Source organism: Schistocerca cancellata, chromosome 4 (assembly GCF_023864275.1).
Source record: "Schistocerca cancellata isolate TAMUIC-IGC-003103 chromosome 4, iqSchCanc2.1, whole genome shotgun sequence".
NCBI lineage: Eukaryota > Metazoa > Arthropoda > Insecta > Orthoptera > Acrididae > Schistocerca > Schistocerca cancellata.
In genome coordinates, this window is record NC_064629.1 from 770098649 (window position 1) to 770114025 (window position 15377).

At 38.2% G+C, this 15377-nt stretch overlaps 1 protein-coding gene across 1 annotated transcript in view; it reads left to right on the forward strand.

Moving 5' to 3' along the window:
- LOC126184571 (RNA-binding protein 1-like) overlaps positions 1-14558 on the forward strand; it is a 39210-nt gene extending 24652 nt beyond the window's left edge. Inside the window, exon 5 of the mRNA XM_049927000.1 lies at positions 13868-14558. Coding sequence (XP_049782957.1) covers positions 13868-13871 — 4 coding nt within the window. The 3' untranslated portion in view covers positions 13872-14558. The remainder of the gene's footprint in view (positions 1-13867) is intronic.
- Positions 14559-15377: the final 819 nt, after the last annotated feature.

The window sequence follows — 15377 nt, forward strand, 5'->3', positions numbered from 1 at the left end:
TACTAATGATTGTAAATGAAGTTAATATAGTGTGTCCAAACATAATTACTCCCACCATGTGGCCTATACCTCCTTCCATTGGTACGTGTGTGGCGTGCATGAACCCCTGAAGTATTGCAGACTTCCTTCTCTCCCAGGCTGCCTTCTCTTCCTGTCTTCCTGGTATCCACTCCTTCCCATCCTAGCTCCTGTGTCCTCCCCACTTCACCCCACCCCCACTCTCCGCTCAACCAGTTTCTCCCCGCTCTTGTGTTCTTTCCACACCCCCTTTATAAATTATTTCTGTCGTGTGAGCCAATTGGGGAAATTCTACCTCCCTAGTGTCTCCAGTGTGGGTCTCTCCCTCCTTCCCCACACCCCTCCCCCATCCATCATCTCCCCCCCCCCCCCCCCCAATCTAGGTCACCAGCATGTGTAGCCAGTTCATGTGGCAGGGCTGTTATATACCCATCTGGCTAAAACTTCTGGAACCTGAGCTGTCAGCACATCTTGCCTAAGAGTTGTTGCTTGTCCTTTTGGGGCATCAAAACTCCTGGCAATGACTGCCATGCTAGGCTGCCCTTGCCACGGCTGGGCGGTGCCTATGGGGGTGAGTCCCTGATGGGAATGGGTTTTACTAAGGTGGATGCTCTGCAAATGAAGTGTTAGGCTGAGTACTTCCAGCTACTCTTCAGCGGTAATCTCTTAAGTCTGTAACGGTTCTGTCTCTGCTCCTACATTTGCTTCCTTGGCCTTCCCCTCCCTGGGAGTAGGGCCAGGCACCCCAGCTTGGGGTGAAACCCATTCCCTGATTCTTTAGTTTGTTCCAAATTAGGAGACTTTGACTAATACACATCGCTCTTTCCTGTAAAACACATCGAAGACTAGTTCGGTGAAGTTGACTAAGATGTGATCTGGTTCCCTACTGATGAAAACCTCTTCTGCCAGTCATTTGGTTTCCCTTCATGCTTGAGAGACAACCCAGTAAGCATCACTCCTCACCAGTCCTTAAATATGACTTAGGTCATTATCTTCCACAGTGACTCCTCCTTCAGTCTGACAAGAAAATCCGGACTAATCTGTCACAGCATGACGTTAATTTCGTCCATAGAGTCCAGAGAGGTCTTAAGGACAATTGAATTGATACTGGTGCTTTCATCCTGGCTTTTGGGAGGGGGGGGGTTACCATTTTAGTCGCAGTTGTGGTTTACTGTTGCAATTTAAAACCCTATATCCCACCTCCCATGCCCTATTTCTGGTGCCTCCGGTTTGGTCACTTGTCTTCACAATGTGGGGAGGATCCTGTTTGCGGTGACTGTGGGTGCCTCCTCCATGTGGGGAGTCCTTGCAGACCATTTCCAAAGTTCGTGAGCTGTTCCAATCTACATTCACCTTGGTCACCATATTGTCTGATCTATCAAAAGGAAAGGAAAATCCAGGAATTCTCCTACCGACTATCCTTTTACTGGAGAAGAAACTGATGGGGGTCTCCCTCTAGCAGCCCCCTTCCTTGGTGTCTCCAGGACAAGAAGCTTGTTTGTCAGCTGCAGGACTCGTGCTCTGTGGACCTCAAGGCCATTCGTTCTTTCAAATCCTGATACTGCTATGACTTAGTCTCTTTCTGGCCACACTACCTCTTGCCATCTGAAGAATGAGGAGTAGGAGGAGGAGCAGCACAAGTCTCCCTTCCTCCAACATCCCAAGGGACTGTAGCCCCTCCCTTTCAATTAGGGCCCAATATTACATTCATGGATGTCATCCTTACCAGTGACACACTGACTTGGCACAGTGACACAGTCTGTCCCATTCAATGTCCAGGAGCTTCATATGCTATCATCCAGTGGAACTCTTATAGTTATTATTGTCACTTTCTGTACTGGCAGTCTCTTTTTTCTCTCTACTCCATAACTTGCATTGTAGCAATCTCATTTTGTGGATACTCATATGTCAGCTCTTTGTGGTTTCCAAGGCTTCTGCTGGAACTGGGTCAGCCCTCGTGAGCTTTCAGTAGTGTTTGTCTGTTGATCCACATGGGCATTTTGTTCCTCTTCATACTGTGCTTGAAGTGGTGGCCATTCCGTTCCATTTAGACTCTCCGCTAATGATATGCAGTCTTTCTCCTCCCCCACCCCCCTCCTCCCAGACCGGCCACCTAAACTTCCTGTTCTTCTTTCCCTCCCTCCCTCCCTCCCTCCCTATTGGGGATTTTAATGCCCATAATCCTCTGTAGGATGGTACTGTGACCATTGACCAGGGCAGGATTGTTGAAGACCTGCTGGAAGGTTTTGATGTCTGCCTCCTCAGCACTGGAACCCTACACATATCAGTGTGGCACACGCACTTTCTCAGACGTTGATCTGTCCATCTGTAGCCCTGGATTCGTCCTATCCATTCAGTGAGAAGTTCACAATGATTTGTGCAACAGAGATCATTTTCTGATCATCTTATCTTTTCTCCTGTGCTGCTCTGCATGCCCTCCCAGGTGAGCCTTCACTAATACGGATTGGTATGCCTTTTCCTCAGCTGCCAATCCAACTGCTCCACAACACAACAGCAGTGATGAATCCATATGGAGTTCGACCAATGCCATCCTTTTGGCAGCTGCTTCGGTGATTCCTTCTTCCTCAGGTTCTTCCTGACAGAGGACTGTCTCTTGACCACCTCCTGGCCTTCAGACGGCTTCACGCCCAAGCCTGCTATCGTGTTAAATGCCAGATGGATTTGTTGGGAACGATACGTAGCTGTCGCTGTAGGGCTGCATACTCCTCCTTTGTGGGTATGGTCAAAGATCTGGGGCATTTTTAACTGCTGTCTTCCAACAAATGTCTCAGAAATTTCTCTGAATGCTGTTATCCTCACAAGCCTGGACTCTATGTCGCTAAGCATTTTGCCCAAGCCTCAGTGTCGGTCAACCACCTGCCCGTGTTGTCTCCTCAAACACAATCTGGAATGACTCCCTTTATCTCTCATTCCTCACCTTGTGGAATCTTAAAACGCTCCATTAAGTGAATGGGAGTTGGTCAGTGCCCTTGCTCTCTGCTCTGACACGTCTCCTGAAACATACCAGGTACACAACCGAATGCTTCAACACTTAATAGTGGCTTATACGTGGCCTTTTTAACCATGTCTGGAGCAAGGGGAATTCCTTCCACATGGTGAGAGAGTGCAATTATTTCAGTTTGGAAATCAGGTAAACAGCTTCTTCAGATGGGCAGGTATCATCCAGTCAGTTTAACCAGTGGTCCTCTGTAACTTACTTAAATGTATGGCAACTTACTTAAATGTATGGGGGTGTCGAAGGCTGTATTGTGTCCTTGAATGCACATTCTGTCTTTGGGGATCTCCAGCTGCTCCCTGTGCGGGACATCTCGCCTGCCTTTTGTAATCGCCCACCCCCTCCTCTTTTCTTTCTTGTTTCTTTCTCTAGGCTTTGTTGACCCTTGGTAGACCTTGGGGTTTTCTGTCCTTGGGTTTCATGCACTAGGCCCTTTTTGGTGTATTGTTTCATTGACTCTTCTGTTTCGGGTAGGAGGGACTGATGAACTTCGTAGTTTGGACACTTTAATCATCCAACCAACCCACCAAACATCAGTACTGAAAGTTTCTTGAACTGTGTTGTGTTTTTTGTAATTCAGAAATTATTTTCTAGACTTCCTTCTCTCTTTCATGACTAATCACAGAACTGTGTAAAACAACGGAGATTTGTGATACGTCAATTTTTTGCATAGGTCAAATATCCTTCTTCCAAATAATTTTGGTTTGGAATTTGTCCATCAAACAGTGGGGTGTGGAAATCTCAGATTTCGAGTAGTATTTACAGATGTATTGTATTCTGCAGCGTGGCTGTCATTGCTATACATTCATACTTTGTGAAATAGCTGAGCAGGCAATGATATATCCATCACTATCAATTAAATTGCATCTTTATCAGTGCATTTGTACTCCGTAGCTGTGTTCTTAAACACTTCTTGAAGAACTTAGTAGTTTTAAATTAGTATGTATAGCTTAAGAAATGGGTACTGTATTTACTAGCAGTCTACTAAGTGGTGATAAAAAGTCTGCTGCTTGTAAAACTTGGTTATTTCTGTGACAGTCTCAGCAAGATAAGTGTTATTCAGAGTTTTTCATCTGAGTGGTCATGAAGATTGCTGTTAATATTTCGCAGATATCACAAAGAGGAGTGAGATTAACCCTGCCTGCGTGGATAGCTGTGCGTATTAAAAGTACCTGTTCTGGGGCGGGGAAATGCAGTGGTCTTGGATCAGATTTGCCTGGCAGGTTGATGATGAGGGTTGGTGTACCACCCAGCCTGGATGTGGTTTTTGGGTGGTTTCCTACTTCCCTATAGGTGAATATCAGCCTGGTACCAAAGTCCTGTCTCAGTTAAACAATTCCCAAACATTTAGAAAATGATAGCTCAGTTTCACGTGAATTTCACTAAACGCAAACAGTTGAGGTACTCACATTTCATCCCAAGTTGTAATGAAATGTGACTGTGACAAGGAGGACATCAGGCCACTCCTTAAAATTAACAATGCCAAATCTATTAATAACCATGTTGACTTGTGTTGATGTAGGACAAAGGCAGATGATAATAAGGTACATATTGTGACATGCTTCTAACTCTAAAAGAGGAGTTATTTAATAGTAATCTAAGTTCAAGTTTCTACATATGATAATTAAAGCACAATTTCTTCTGCTTTGTTTGGGTGGGTACACTTTGGAAGCTGCCTGTAACATGGCCCCCTTCCCCCCCCCCCCCCCCCCCCCCCCCACACACACACACACACACACACACACACAGTGTACAACCCTTTTATTGACACTGGAGTTAGTGTTTTCAACACTTTTCAAGACTGTAGCTACAATTGAATCTGTCATTATAAAAAGGTCATAAGTCCATAAAACATGATTTTGAGATATTCAAAGAAAACTGTTTTATGCTTCAATGGTAGAAGTTATGAAGTACTTGGATTTTTATACTCTGGTGTACCTGGAAACCATTAAATCTACATCTTCAAATCATCAATTTTTATTTTCATATTCTTCAAATTAATTTTTTAAATCGTGGACTCATTACCTTTTCGAACCAGATTAAAATAATAGAACAACAGCTGTAGAATTTTGAGAATTTATTAATAAACACAAATCACAAATAGTATTTTAACATAGTCATCATTACAGATAAGCAGTGTTGCAACATTTTCTGTAGGTTTCATGCACTTTCATCTTCAGCTGTTGTAGGCAAAGTGAATAAATCAGTATAAAAGTTTTTGAGCTCCTCTGGGATGTCATGTTAAAGTTTTTTTTTATATAATTGATCTTAACTTTGTTTATAGGATATTTCTCTCCATGTGCTAAGGTTGTTGTGAGTGTGATGTTTGTTAGGTATTTTAAAAGTCTGAAAAAGTCAGTCCATCAATGAATGATTGGGTTACTAATATCCCTGGGTTGTGGCTGTAATACTCAATCATATTGTACTGTGAAACACTGAAGTTGACTTTCATTGAACTGTCTTTTTCCCATTGTTTCTAAACTCTGGGAATTCCATTTAGAAAGGTCTAGCCACCAGTCCTTATAGTTCTTAACAATGTTGTTATCCTCAAGGTATTGACAATGAATGAGTTCATTTTATTGGCAGGATGAAGAATAAGTTCAATATATTCTTTCACAGTTTGTCATAACTTTCTTCTTATGCCTCCAAACACCCTATCACAAGGTAGGAAAGAGTAACCCCAGATAGGAAAGTATTGAAAATTTTCTTCAAACATACAAATCCCTACTAATGCCATTAGGAATCGGACTCCTGTATTGTTACGGTTTTGTCCTGGGCCACCACCAGAGAAATTGTGCATATCCTTAATATTTTTATCAAAGTAATGTTCTCCGAAGAAAGCAAGCAAGAAACTACAAATCTCATTACCTCCCTTTCTGGCTATTCCTTCATGGAATACAAAGAAATGAGGTTTGCCAGTCTTAAGGGGATACGGAATCACCTATCCCCCAATGTTAAAATATGCCTACTATAGGAAACATTTTCTCGCAAACTACTGGAGACAGAGAGATAAAATTTTTAGTGTAATTTTTACTGTACGTGCATTGATATGCTACAACAATACTAAAACAACAGTTTATTGTCAAAGTATTTTTTAACAGAGATATTTTATATTTATTTTTAAGTAAATTTTTTCCATCACCCCTAAGTCTTTTGTAGTAAGTCAAGTAATTTAAAAATCGTTGTTTCAGTGTGTGAAAGAAACCCATGTGAATAAGTCATAAAAATTTCAGCCTTCTAGGTTTTAAAATTATAAACAGCCGACCAGTTGCAATGGATAAAGAAATTCTTTACTTAGGTTTCAACAAATATAAATTAGTCTTCTTCAGTAGGTAACCTAAGGACAATGAACATCATAGCTCTTCTAGGTTTACCAGTACCCAAGATAATGTTCCTAGAAGAAGTAAAAAAGCAAACTTATGGGAAACGGACAAAGAAGATTAAAATGTTCCTGATCCATAGTTAATACCCCATTCACAGTCTTCATACTTATCAAGTCTTCTTTTGGCACCCCTCTGCACCTATCTTGGTTTTTTCACTAATGTCTTTATATTGTCAGCATGTCTTAGTCCATGCTGATCTAAAGTCAACATAACATGTACTGTGTGGGAACCAACACACAAACCCAACTTTTAAAGGACCTGGCATTTAGTTATATTCCCTAGATTGAAAGTTGCCACAGCATCATACACACCAAAATATAGTGTATTAATTCTGACAAACCCTGTTTTTGGGAGATGATACCATATCACCCTATTCAATCACTTGTTGGGGTTCTGCAGTTTTCCATGAAGACATTTCATCAGAAGACTTCTGTCAGCCAGATCTCTGAAAATGGGCTTTATTTCTTCCATGATGGCTAATGGTAGACTGTGGTGGTGAATGTATATCTCTCCAGTTGTTAGTCCCCTATTGTATTTACACCAGCTCTTTTCACCTTTGGGGCACAAACCATGTTCTGAATGCTCATCTGTGGATGTGGTGTGGAAATACAAAGCCCATATAGCTTTCCTCATTTCTTCAAGATTGCCTGTATTTTGCCTGAGTGAAAGGCCATAGCAATTCTGAATGTGGTCTATTATGGAATCAGTCAATCTTCCTTTGCCATGCAAGGTTTTCCCATAATCTAGTTTTTTCCTTTTCATAATTGATTTTAACCTTCTCAGCCTGGCACCCGTTCTCTTCTGAACATGTCCTATGCATTCAAATTTGCTCATTTTACACTGTTCCCATGTGGTTTGTTTTCCAAAACTTCTTCGAATGCTTTAGTCACCATCTCCCAGATACTTTACATAGCGAACATTGTAACACTCTGAAGAGCGATCAAAAATTTTTTCATCTCGGCAACGTCCATGCCACCACTACTACCATAATAATTAGCAACACAATCATAACTGTGTTCATTTTTCAGCCTGCCTTTGCATCTACAGTATTGAAACACCAATAACCTTGCCAGTGTCAACACTAGTTGCTGTTATAATACTATTGTTGCAGGTGTGACCCCTTTTTTTGCCACTGCTGTCAAAAGCTACTGTGAGGCCACAACTGGCATCATTTTCTTTCACTGCTTCTTCCACAGCTACCTGCATTGACTTTGTGCTACATCTTCAACTGCAGATACTAGTACATAGTTGTAAGCACCAAACTTTGAAGGTACACTTGGAAGATTTAGAACACCACATAGCATATCACCAGCTGCTTTGCCCTTACCAATTGCTCACTAACCTAATATTTACACTGTAAAGTTCAGTTTTCTTGTATCCATTATTTACAGTTACTGAAACAACTTGGAAACTTACAGCTGTACTTATAAACACTGCATATTAAATTAAACTGGGCTGCCAGGCCAACATGGGATTCTACTTTCAGAGAAACGTTTCCTTGACTTTTTTGCAGCACACACTGCTTCGCACAATATACTCGTATCAATGAGTTCATTAACTTCTTTCCCTTTATCAAGTAAATTATATTTCTCTTCCAAGTCGCTTAGTTTTTTATGAGAAGCATTGTTTTCATTTGGAGTAGTTCGTTCATCAAATTAGTAGTAAGTGGACTCACATTTTCCAACACTGATGATGAAGAACTGCTTTGCTTTGCTAATGAATCACTATTTCTTTTCCTTTGCCAGTTCGCACACTTTTGCTCTAGCTCGAGGCATTTTCACTGCGAAAAATGAAGCACCAAATACGGAATAACTCGACAACTACTACTTTCGTATAGCACCCTGTTTACAAACAATCATATCACAAAGTTAGAGTAACTTGAGGAAACCAGAGGGAAACATTTTCAGACAAATAACGTATAAAGTGTGGCAGGAAAGTGGGATATTTGAATTTGTCACAGAAATGTACTGCCAAAAAGTTTATAGTCAGCCATGAGAGACGTGTATAACTAAAGCGCAATACCTGATCTCACAAATCTATAAAAATAAAATATTTATAATTCTAGTAGAGCTACGTATGATATGTCATTTTAAAGAGGAAAGTTGATGGAATATAATACGTCAATAAAACGAAAATCTGATTTTTTTTAACCCAAAATCAGATTCTGTATCCCCTTAAAGTTGTAAAAATTGAAAGTAAAGACCCAGAGCTGACGTAGGTAAAACACTTCCTGTACTGTAGTGCAGGGAAATGGTATGTTCTGTGTAAAATCCGTACATATTCCTTAGACATCGTTTTGAATGCACTTTTCCCATACAGCTTTTATCTTTTTATAAAAACTTTTTGGTCCTTCGGATATGAACCATTTGCTCAGCAACAATCACTCTTTTAGATGAATCATAAAGGTAAGTGTTTCTTTAGTTTAAAGTTCCTCACAGTAACTGCAAACATCTTTGTGAGGTCTACCAAACCTGTAATTATAATTTTTGTGGGAAAACTTAAAATAAAATCCATATTTTACATCCAAATCGGGGAATGTCTGAAGAAATAGTGAATGCTTAATCTTTACATTCAAACCGGCCTTCAAATACTTAATATCTCTGTTTGCATAGTGAGTAACTTTTACCTCAAACGATTCAGTGTGTTACTTTATTTTATCAATAACATCACCTTTTACAGCTCTGACTGCCCTGTTATCTACAAGAGATTTTCCTAAAACCAGTGGGTCTCGTAATCTTCGAATCATCCCGTCACTCTTCAGGCCGTGAATATTAATAAATGCAGTTTTACATACCAGAATTCTCTTTCCGAGAACTTGAACATTATATTTGAAGTTCTTCTTCCTACTTTTTGGATTATCCTTTCTTGGGCGTCTGCGAGTAATTTCCGTATCTTCCATAAGACCTTGTAGATATCAATTTTGTGCATCCTTGCTCCCAAATTCCTTGAATATTTCCAGGATCTGGGCTCTGTTTATCTCATCAATGGCATCAAAACAGCGAAGCTTACAACTGCAATAGAAGAAAGCAGTGTTTAGAGTAAACAAGGGAAACGTAGGCTTTATGTTTTACTATACATATAAAAAAACATGAATTCAATATTTAGTTTTTAAATTCATACTTACTTGGAATTTTTCCCCGTTGCCGTTGCAGGAATGTTTTGTCCCTTGTAGTTAATGTACGCTTCTCCTCGTAATCTAGCCTTCTTTATTATGATGGGTTTGTATTTATCATAATGCCGTATGCCTTTCCTCTTTTTATGGCTGCTACCTTCTTAGAGTCCATGCTCTTTTATGGTTAAATTGATACTACTAATGAAAGATCACAACAATCACACGAGATTCGTATTACAATGTAGTGCCAACAATAGATCATGAAATCGGTACTGGTAAAATCTGACTGTTGTTAATGTTGAGACATAAACCGTAGGCTACTTTCGGTGATTTAAATAATATTTCATAAAACTAATGAAGATGTAGTACGAAAATGTCATGAGTCCTGGACTCACGACATTTATTACCAAATAAATATTTTGGCAATGATTTTATTGGCTTTAAAGGCAGAAACTCGTGACGTTCTCAACACAAATACCTGCATCTACAGATGGAGAATGCAAAAATACTGAAATCTGAATTTGTGAAAAATTAGACTCATGAGCTTTTCATAATAAGTGATAAAATTAGAAAATATTCCATGAACATTTTACTGCTGTGGACGAGTTATGCTCTACTGCTCCCAGGTGCTGAGAATGCGTTTAAATGCAGCCTCTGTATTTTCTTTGTACACTATTGACGTGCTACAGTGTCCCATTCTGCTGACCCTCTCACTGCTGCAAACTAGTTGTTTCCATATACCAGTGAAGGATAAAAAAACTTTTGAGTTTTTATCACAAAACATGTGCCTCTTATGTGTTACCATTTGCAAAAAAATCTCATTTCGATATCTTGAAGTGTTCATGAAATGTGGCGATTGTTATGAGCATTATTCCAAAAGCACAGGGATGGAATTGAGTGCGATTCACACAATGGTCCAATAGATATAAAAACTAATAACTCGAGAAATGAAATAATATTGTTCTGCTTGCAATTTTAAATTCAATATCAGTATCTTATCTACATTTCATACACAGTAATGTGCAAGCTAAAATCAACCACATGCCAAGGTTATGCAATGCATTTTTACCTCGGCAAACGTGTCAAGATTTTCTACATTGTTTTACTTGATGCAGAATGGTAACTGTGACGAATAACAAAGAAATTGTCCTTTAGAGTGAAGGTGTGGGTCATTCCATGTCAACTCATCTGGACCTCAATGCTGGACCATCAGATCTAGTTTAAATTTTATGTGAACAATTGCACATGTTCCCAATGAACTTTACCAAAGTTCAACGTTCATCAAAGCAGTACTGTCCAAGATAAGTCACTAGTTTGACTCCATGCATAACTTTTCACAGGTCAAGCATGAACTCGTAGCAACTTCGAGCTGTTAAATCTTGGGGGAAATATTTTGTTGAAAGAAATCAAATTTGACCATGTTGTGTACAACTTTGTGTTCTCTTAAGAATAATAATGAAAAGAACATGATGAACCATTTTCAGCCAGGAAAGTTTACGCAAAATCGCCACCCAAAAAGATTTCAAGGTTTAGTTTCTTACGTCTCAGGGACTACAGGTATGTCAAATGTGAAAGCAGGCATGTAGTAACCTAAGAACATAAGGTTCCCAAATATAAAGATTCATTTATGTTCCACTTTCCAATGCTGAATAAATTAAGTCAAAAGTGGAAGATTTTGTAAAAAGGTCGGAAATGAGGTATTTTCGACCTGATTTTGCCAACGAGGTAAACTCCCCATTGCACTGCCATCAGATTTAGTGGTAAGAGGGTCCAGTGGACACCACATCAAAAACTGAACACAGATCAAGCATGGAACCAGGAAGAAGGTGTACTGGACTGAGAAAAAAATAAAGATCAAAATAGAAACAGTGAACGGTCCAAGAACCAGAATTACAATATAGAGCAGCTGTGACGGTAATAATGTAAGAGATGTGAGGCCAAACCTTCATAATGTTTATGAAGAAAATACATACAGTTTTACAGGCTGGCCAAATTTCATATCTATCAACAAAATACTGCCAGAGATAGCTCAGTCACCAGAGGCGAGGATCGAATGGTGAGTGCAAAGTCGTGGAATGGAGTGTGTGTTGGAGGAAAATGGGTGAGGAGCAAAAGAAGGGAACTGGTAGAGTAAGAGAACCCACAGAACACCAAACAAGTAGCAAGCATTTACACATTAAACAGACTTCCACCTACTCACCATTTAAACCATTAACTCCATCACTACATCTTCATTTCTCTTACACATTAAATAATTACATAACATAATTCAGTATCGTAGCAAACATATGATGAATAATAGGAAGAGTACATTTCTACATAAAAAAACTAGCAGTAAAGTGGGTAATGCTATGCAAAACACAAGAGGTGTATGTAGCCAGAAAGAGAGATAGGAGTGGTAATACATTGTGGTTGTGTTCCACATTGAGAGCATACTTCTGCAAAGCAGTATGGGATTAGGCCAGAATCTACAGTGCCAAAAGAAAGAATAACTTAAAAACAGCCAAGCAGGCGGTGTTTCTTGCTGTCAAAAATACCATAAGTAAAAGCGACAAACTGTTACTCGATCTAGGAAGACAGCCAATTTGTAAATATCTCTCATTAAAGACCACTGATATTTTATGTCAATCAAATGAAACACAGTTGTGTAGTTGTAAAGACAGAATTAAAAGACCTTCAATAATTACAAAGCAACTATGGACAATGACACCCAAATTATAACTCTAATAAATGTAAATTTTAGTGACTGATTACATAATTCTTCTTTTGTTCTAAAAGTAAATTTTGTAACAAACATATAAACATAACATTAACCTATGCCATGATACTTTTTTTTCCTTATGAGAAAGCTTTTCAAAAGGTGGAATTTGTTAGTCCACGTAGACGATAGTATAATCCTAAGTACATTAGGCTTCCCTCTGGCTCTTTTTCATGTGAAGATAAATCTAATTTGAAAAATACTTGCTGTTAAGCAGCAAAGAAATAGAAATTAGCTGTACTAATTTTATTTTATGAAGTCTACTGAAGCAAGAAATAGCTTCAAGCAGTATTTATATGTTACAGTTATAAAGTGTCAATCAAAATATTTACATAATTAATTTTTTGTTTATTTACAGGTGCAAGTCTATAGTCCTGGTAAACATTGAAATTCCTGTGCCATGATACTGTAGCTCATCACTAAGGGAACTGAAATAAAATGGCACAGCCTGTTGATAAAATTTGTGCAATAATTCATTTTCTGTCAGGAATCTGACACAGTGGCTGCCGAAAATGAACTACAGCACAGTTAATAGATTTTTACCAATGAGCTGAGCTATTTTGTTTCCGCTCATGTACCCTGGTGCTGTGATAACAAGATTTTGAGATTTTGGTGTTTACCAGAACTGCAGGCATATACCTGCAAACAACAAAAAATTACTTACCCAGCTGTATTTTTTTGAGATGATAGTAAAATCTTTGGCAAACTCTTGTAAACCATTAATGTAAAAAACTTAAGGAAAAAATTGTTTTCTGCGTGAAAGTAGGTATTGTTTGTCAGCTGGTGGGTCCTCATTTTGGGTAGAGAAAATTTTAACATTAATGTATACAAGGAACATATTTGGTGCGATTTTTGTTTCCTTTTTTTGATGCTTTCAACATTGCAGCCGTGCTTTATCTGGAACATTTTGATTATTAGTAAGTCATTGAAGGGATGACTTTGTTGAACTCTATAGTATACTAACCACAGTTAAATTACAGGTGTTAAGTGTAAGTATTTTTATACCTCTTTCCCCAGTGTTTCCTTTTGTGATGATACTTCAGATTTTTGATATGATAGTACACTCTTGTAAGGACTTTATTTTCTGCTAGACCAGATCAGGACAATGACATAAACACTCTGATGTTGAACTTGTCTGTAGGCAGTATAAAACTTTAAGGATTTGAAGAAAAAAAAACAGGTAATTTGCACAAAATTCTTGAGCAAGAAGTCAGAAGATACTGTTTTAGACTTTATTCATTCAAGATTCATCTCACAATGATGTAGGATTTGTCAAGGTAAGACAGTGACCACACACAGCATACATAACATACTTTGAGGATAGGTGGTTGGCAGGAATTCCCTAATCCAAACACAATAAAAAAAATTAGTCATAAGACGAATCAGGAAAGACAGATGCTTCCTCCCTTTTCAAGAACACTTCATATACAGAAATCAATAACACACAATAAACAGTTAGTTACTAAGTGACCTGATAAATATTGGTAAACAGAAACTAAATAAAACAATTGTAAAAATCAGATAATGATAAGAAAATAGTTGCTGAATGTCAGTAAAATACAGATTTTTGGCTGTTTCAGGTGAACTGGCAGCGGTTCAAATAACGAACTCCGTAAAGGTTGGATTACTGTCAAAGAGCTGATAGTGGTAGACAGGCTGAGGATCCAATAGTGCTTATTGTAAAACTCATTACATGTTCATTTATGGTTTAGTTTTACACACAACAGAAGTGCTAACTGTTACCTAAAAAGTATCTAGTATGGTATTTGTCATTTTTGTTGTAGACTAAGTCCTGATCTCTTTACATGTGAAAGAAGTCTTTTATTTGTTATTGATTCCACAGTTCCATATCTGTGGGTGAACATTGTTAGAAACTAGCATTCCTTTCTACACTCTAAAGAGTTTTTAAAAAAACGTCTATGTAAAGGCTTTTTGAATGTCCTACAAATAAAATCATTTGTATGCTAATACTTCTCTTTTGAAGAATGCACATTCTATTTCTTTATAAGCAGTTATGATTTTCTGCAACATAATTTTTTATTGTATATTGTATGTAGTGGCATGAATTTTGCTCTAGTGCTGAATTAAGTTATACTTTAATGCCCTTACAGTACGTATTTATATCAACACTGCTGTGTAGTAATTATTAAATATGTAGATTATAGTATATTACCATAGGTGTCTAACCATGAGTTGGTTTAAGTATAGTATGGTATTTGTTATATACTTGTTTTAAATGTGACTTAGTTAATAAAGTATTTTTAAAAATCACTGTTGTTCATGACCAATGTGAACAAAATTTCCCACAAATTTCAAAATCTCTAGACATTCACTCATGGGTGAATGTAAATAGCCGAGAAGTCATTAAAGATCTGACACACAATCAGATAATTCTAAAAGTATCTCTTGTTTTCATGTTACACATTTTGTAACATTTCTTACTTGATTAGTCAGATTGTGAAAATCAGATGTTTCCTGGATATAAAAGAATCTGGCAATATGTGGTCTTATGAATTTGTGTTACTTCATATTTTGCTGGCAGCGTTATCTGTTGTTAAAACAAAAAATGTCTATTTGAACCAGATTTGTTCTGCATACAAAGGTGTTGCAAAGAGCTGCACAGTTTTGCTCCTACGTGGCTATATTCTTATATTCTTAGAGTTGGTACTCTTTACATGGTTGGAGGTACCTTGTATGTAGAGTTACTTCCCTCATCCATAATGTGCAACTAGATCATGAAAAATATGTTCTTAATTGTACTTGTTTTCTGGCTATATCTGTTACCAGATGTTGAGTCTTGTACCATAGGAATCAAGGGAGATGATGTTTGGTGACCGGTATCCTCTTTCTACAACACAACTGCACACATGTATTAACAGGGTTCTTTATTTACATGAACAGGAAGCTACTTATCTTTGAGTCCACATGTTGTGGTACAAGCTCTTCTGTAATAGCCCTCTTGCAGACAAGATCAGTATTCTAGTTGTTACAAACTTCAGTATCGTTGTGGGTAAAGTAAAGTCCCACTATGCACACTTATCTGGTCTCAATGTACTGAAGATGCTAACTTGGAGTGCGAGTTGTGTGCCA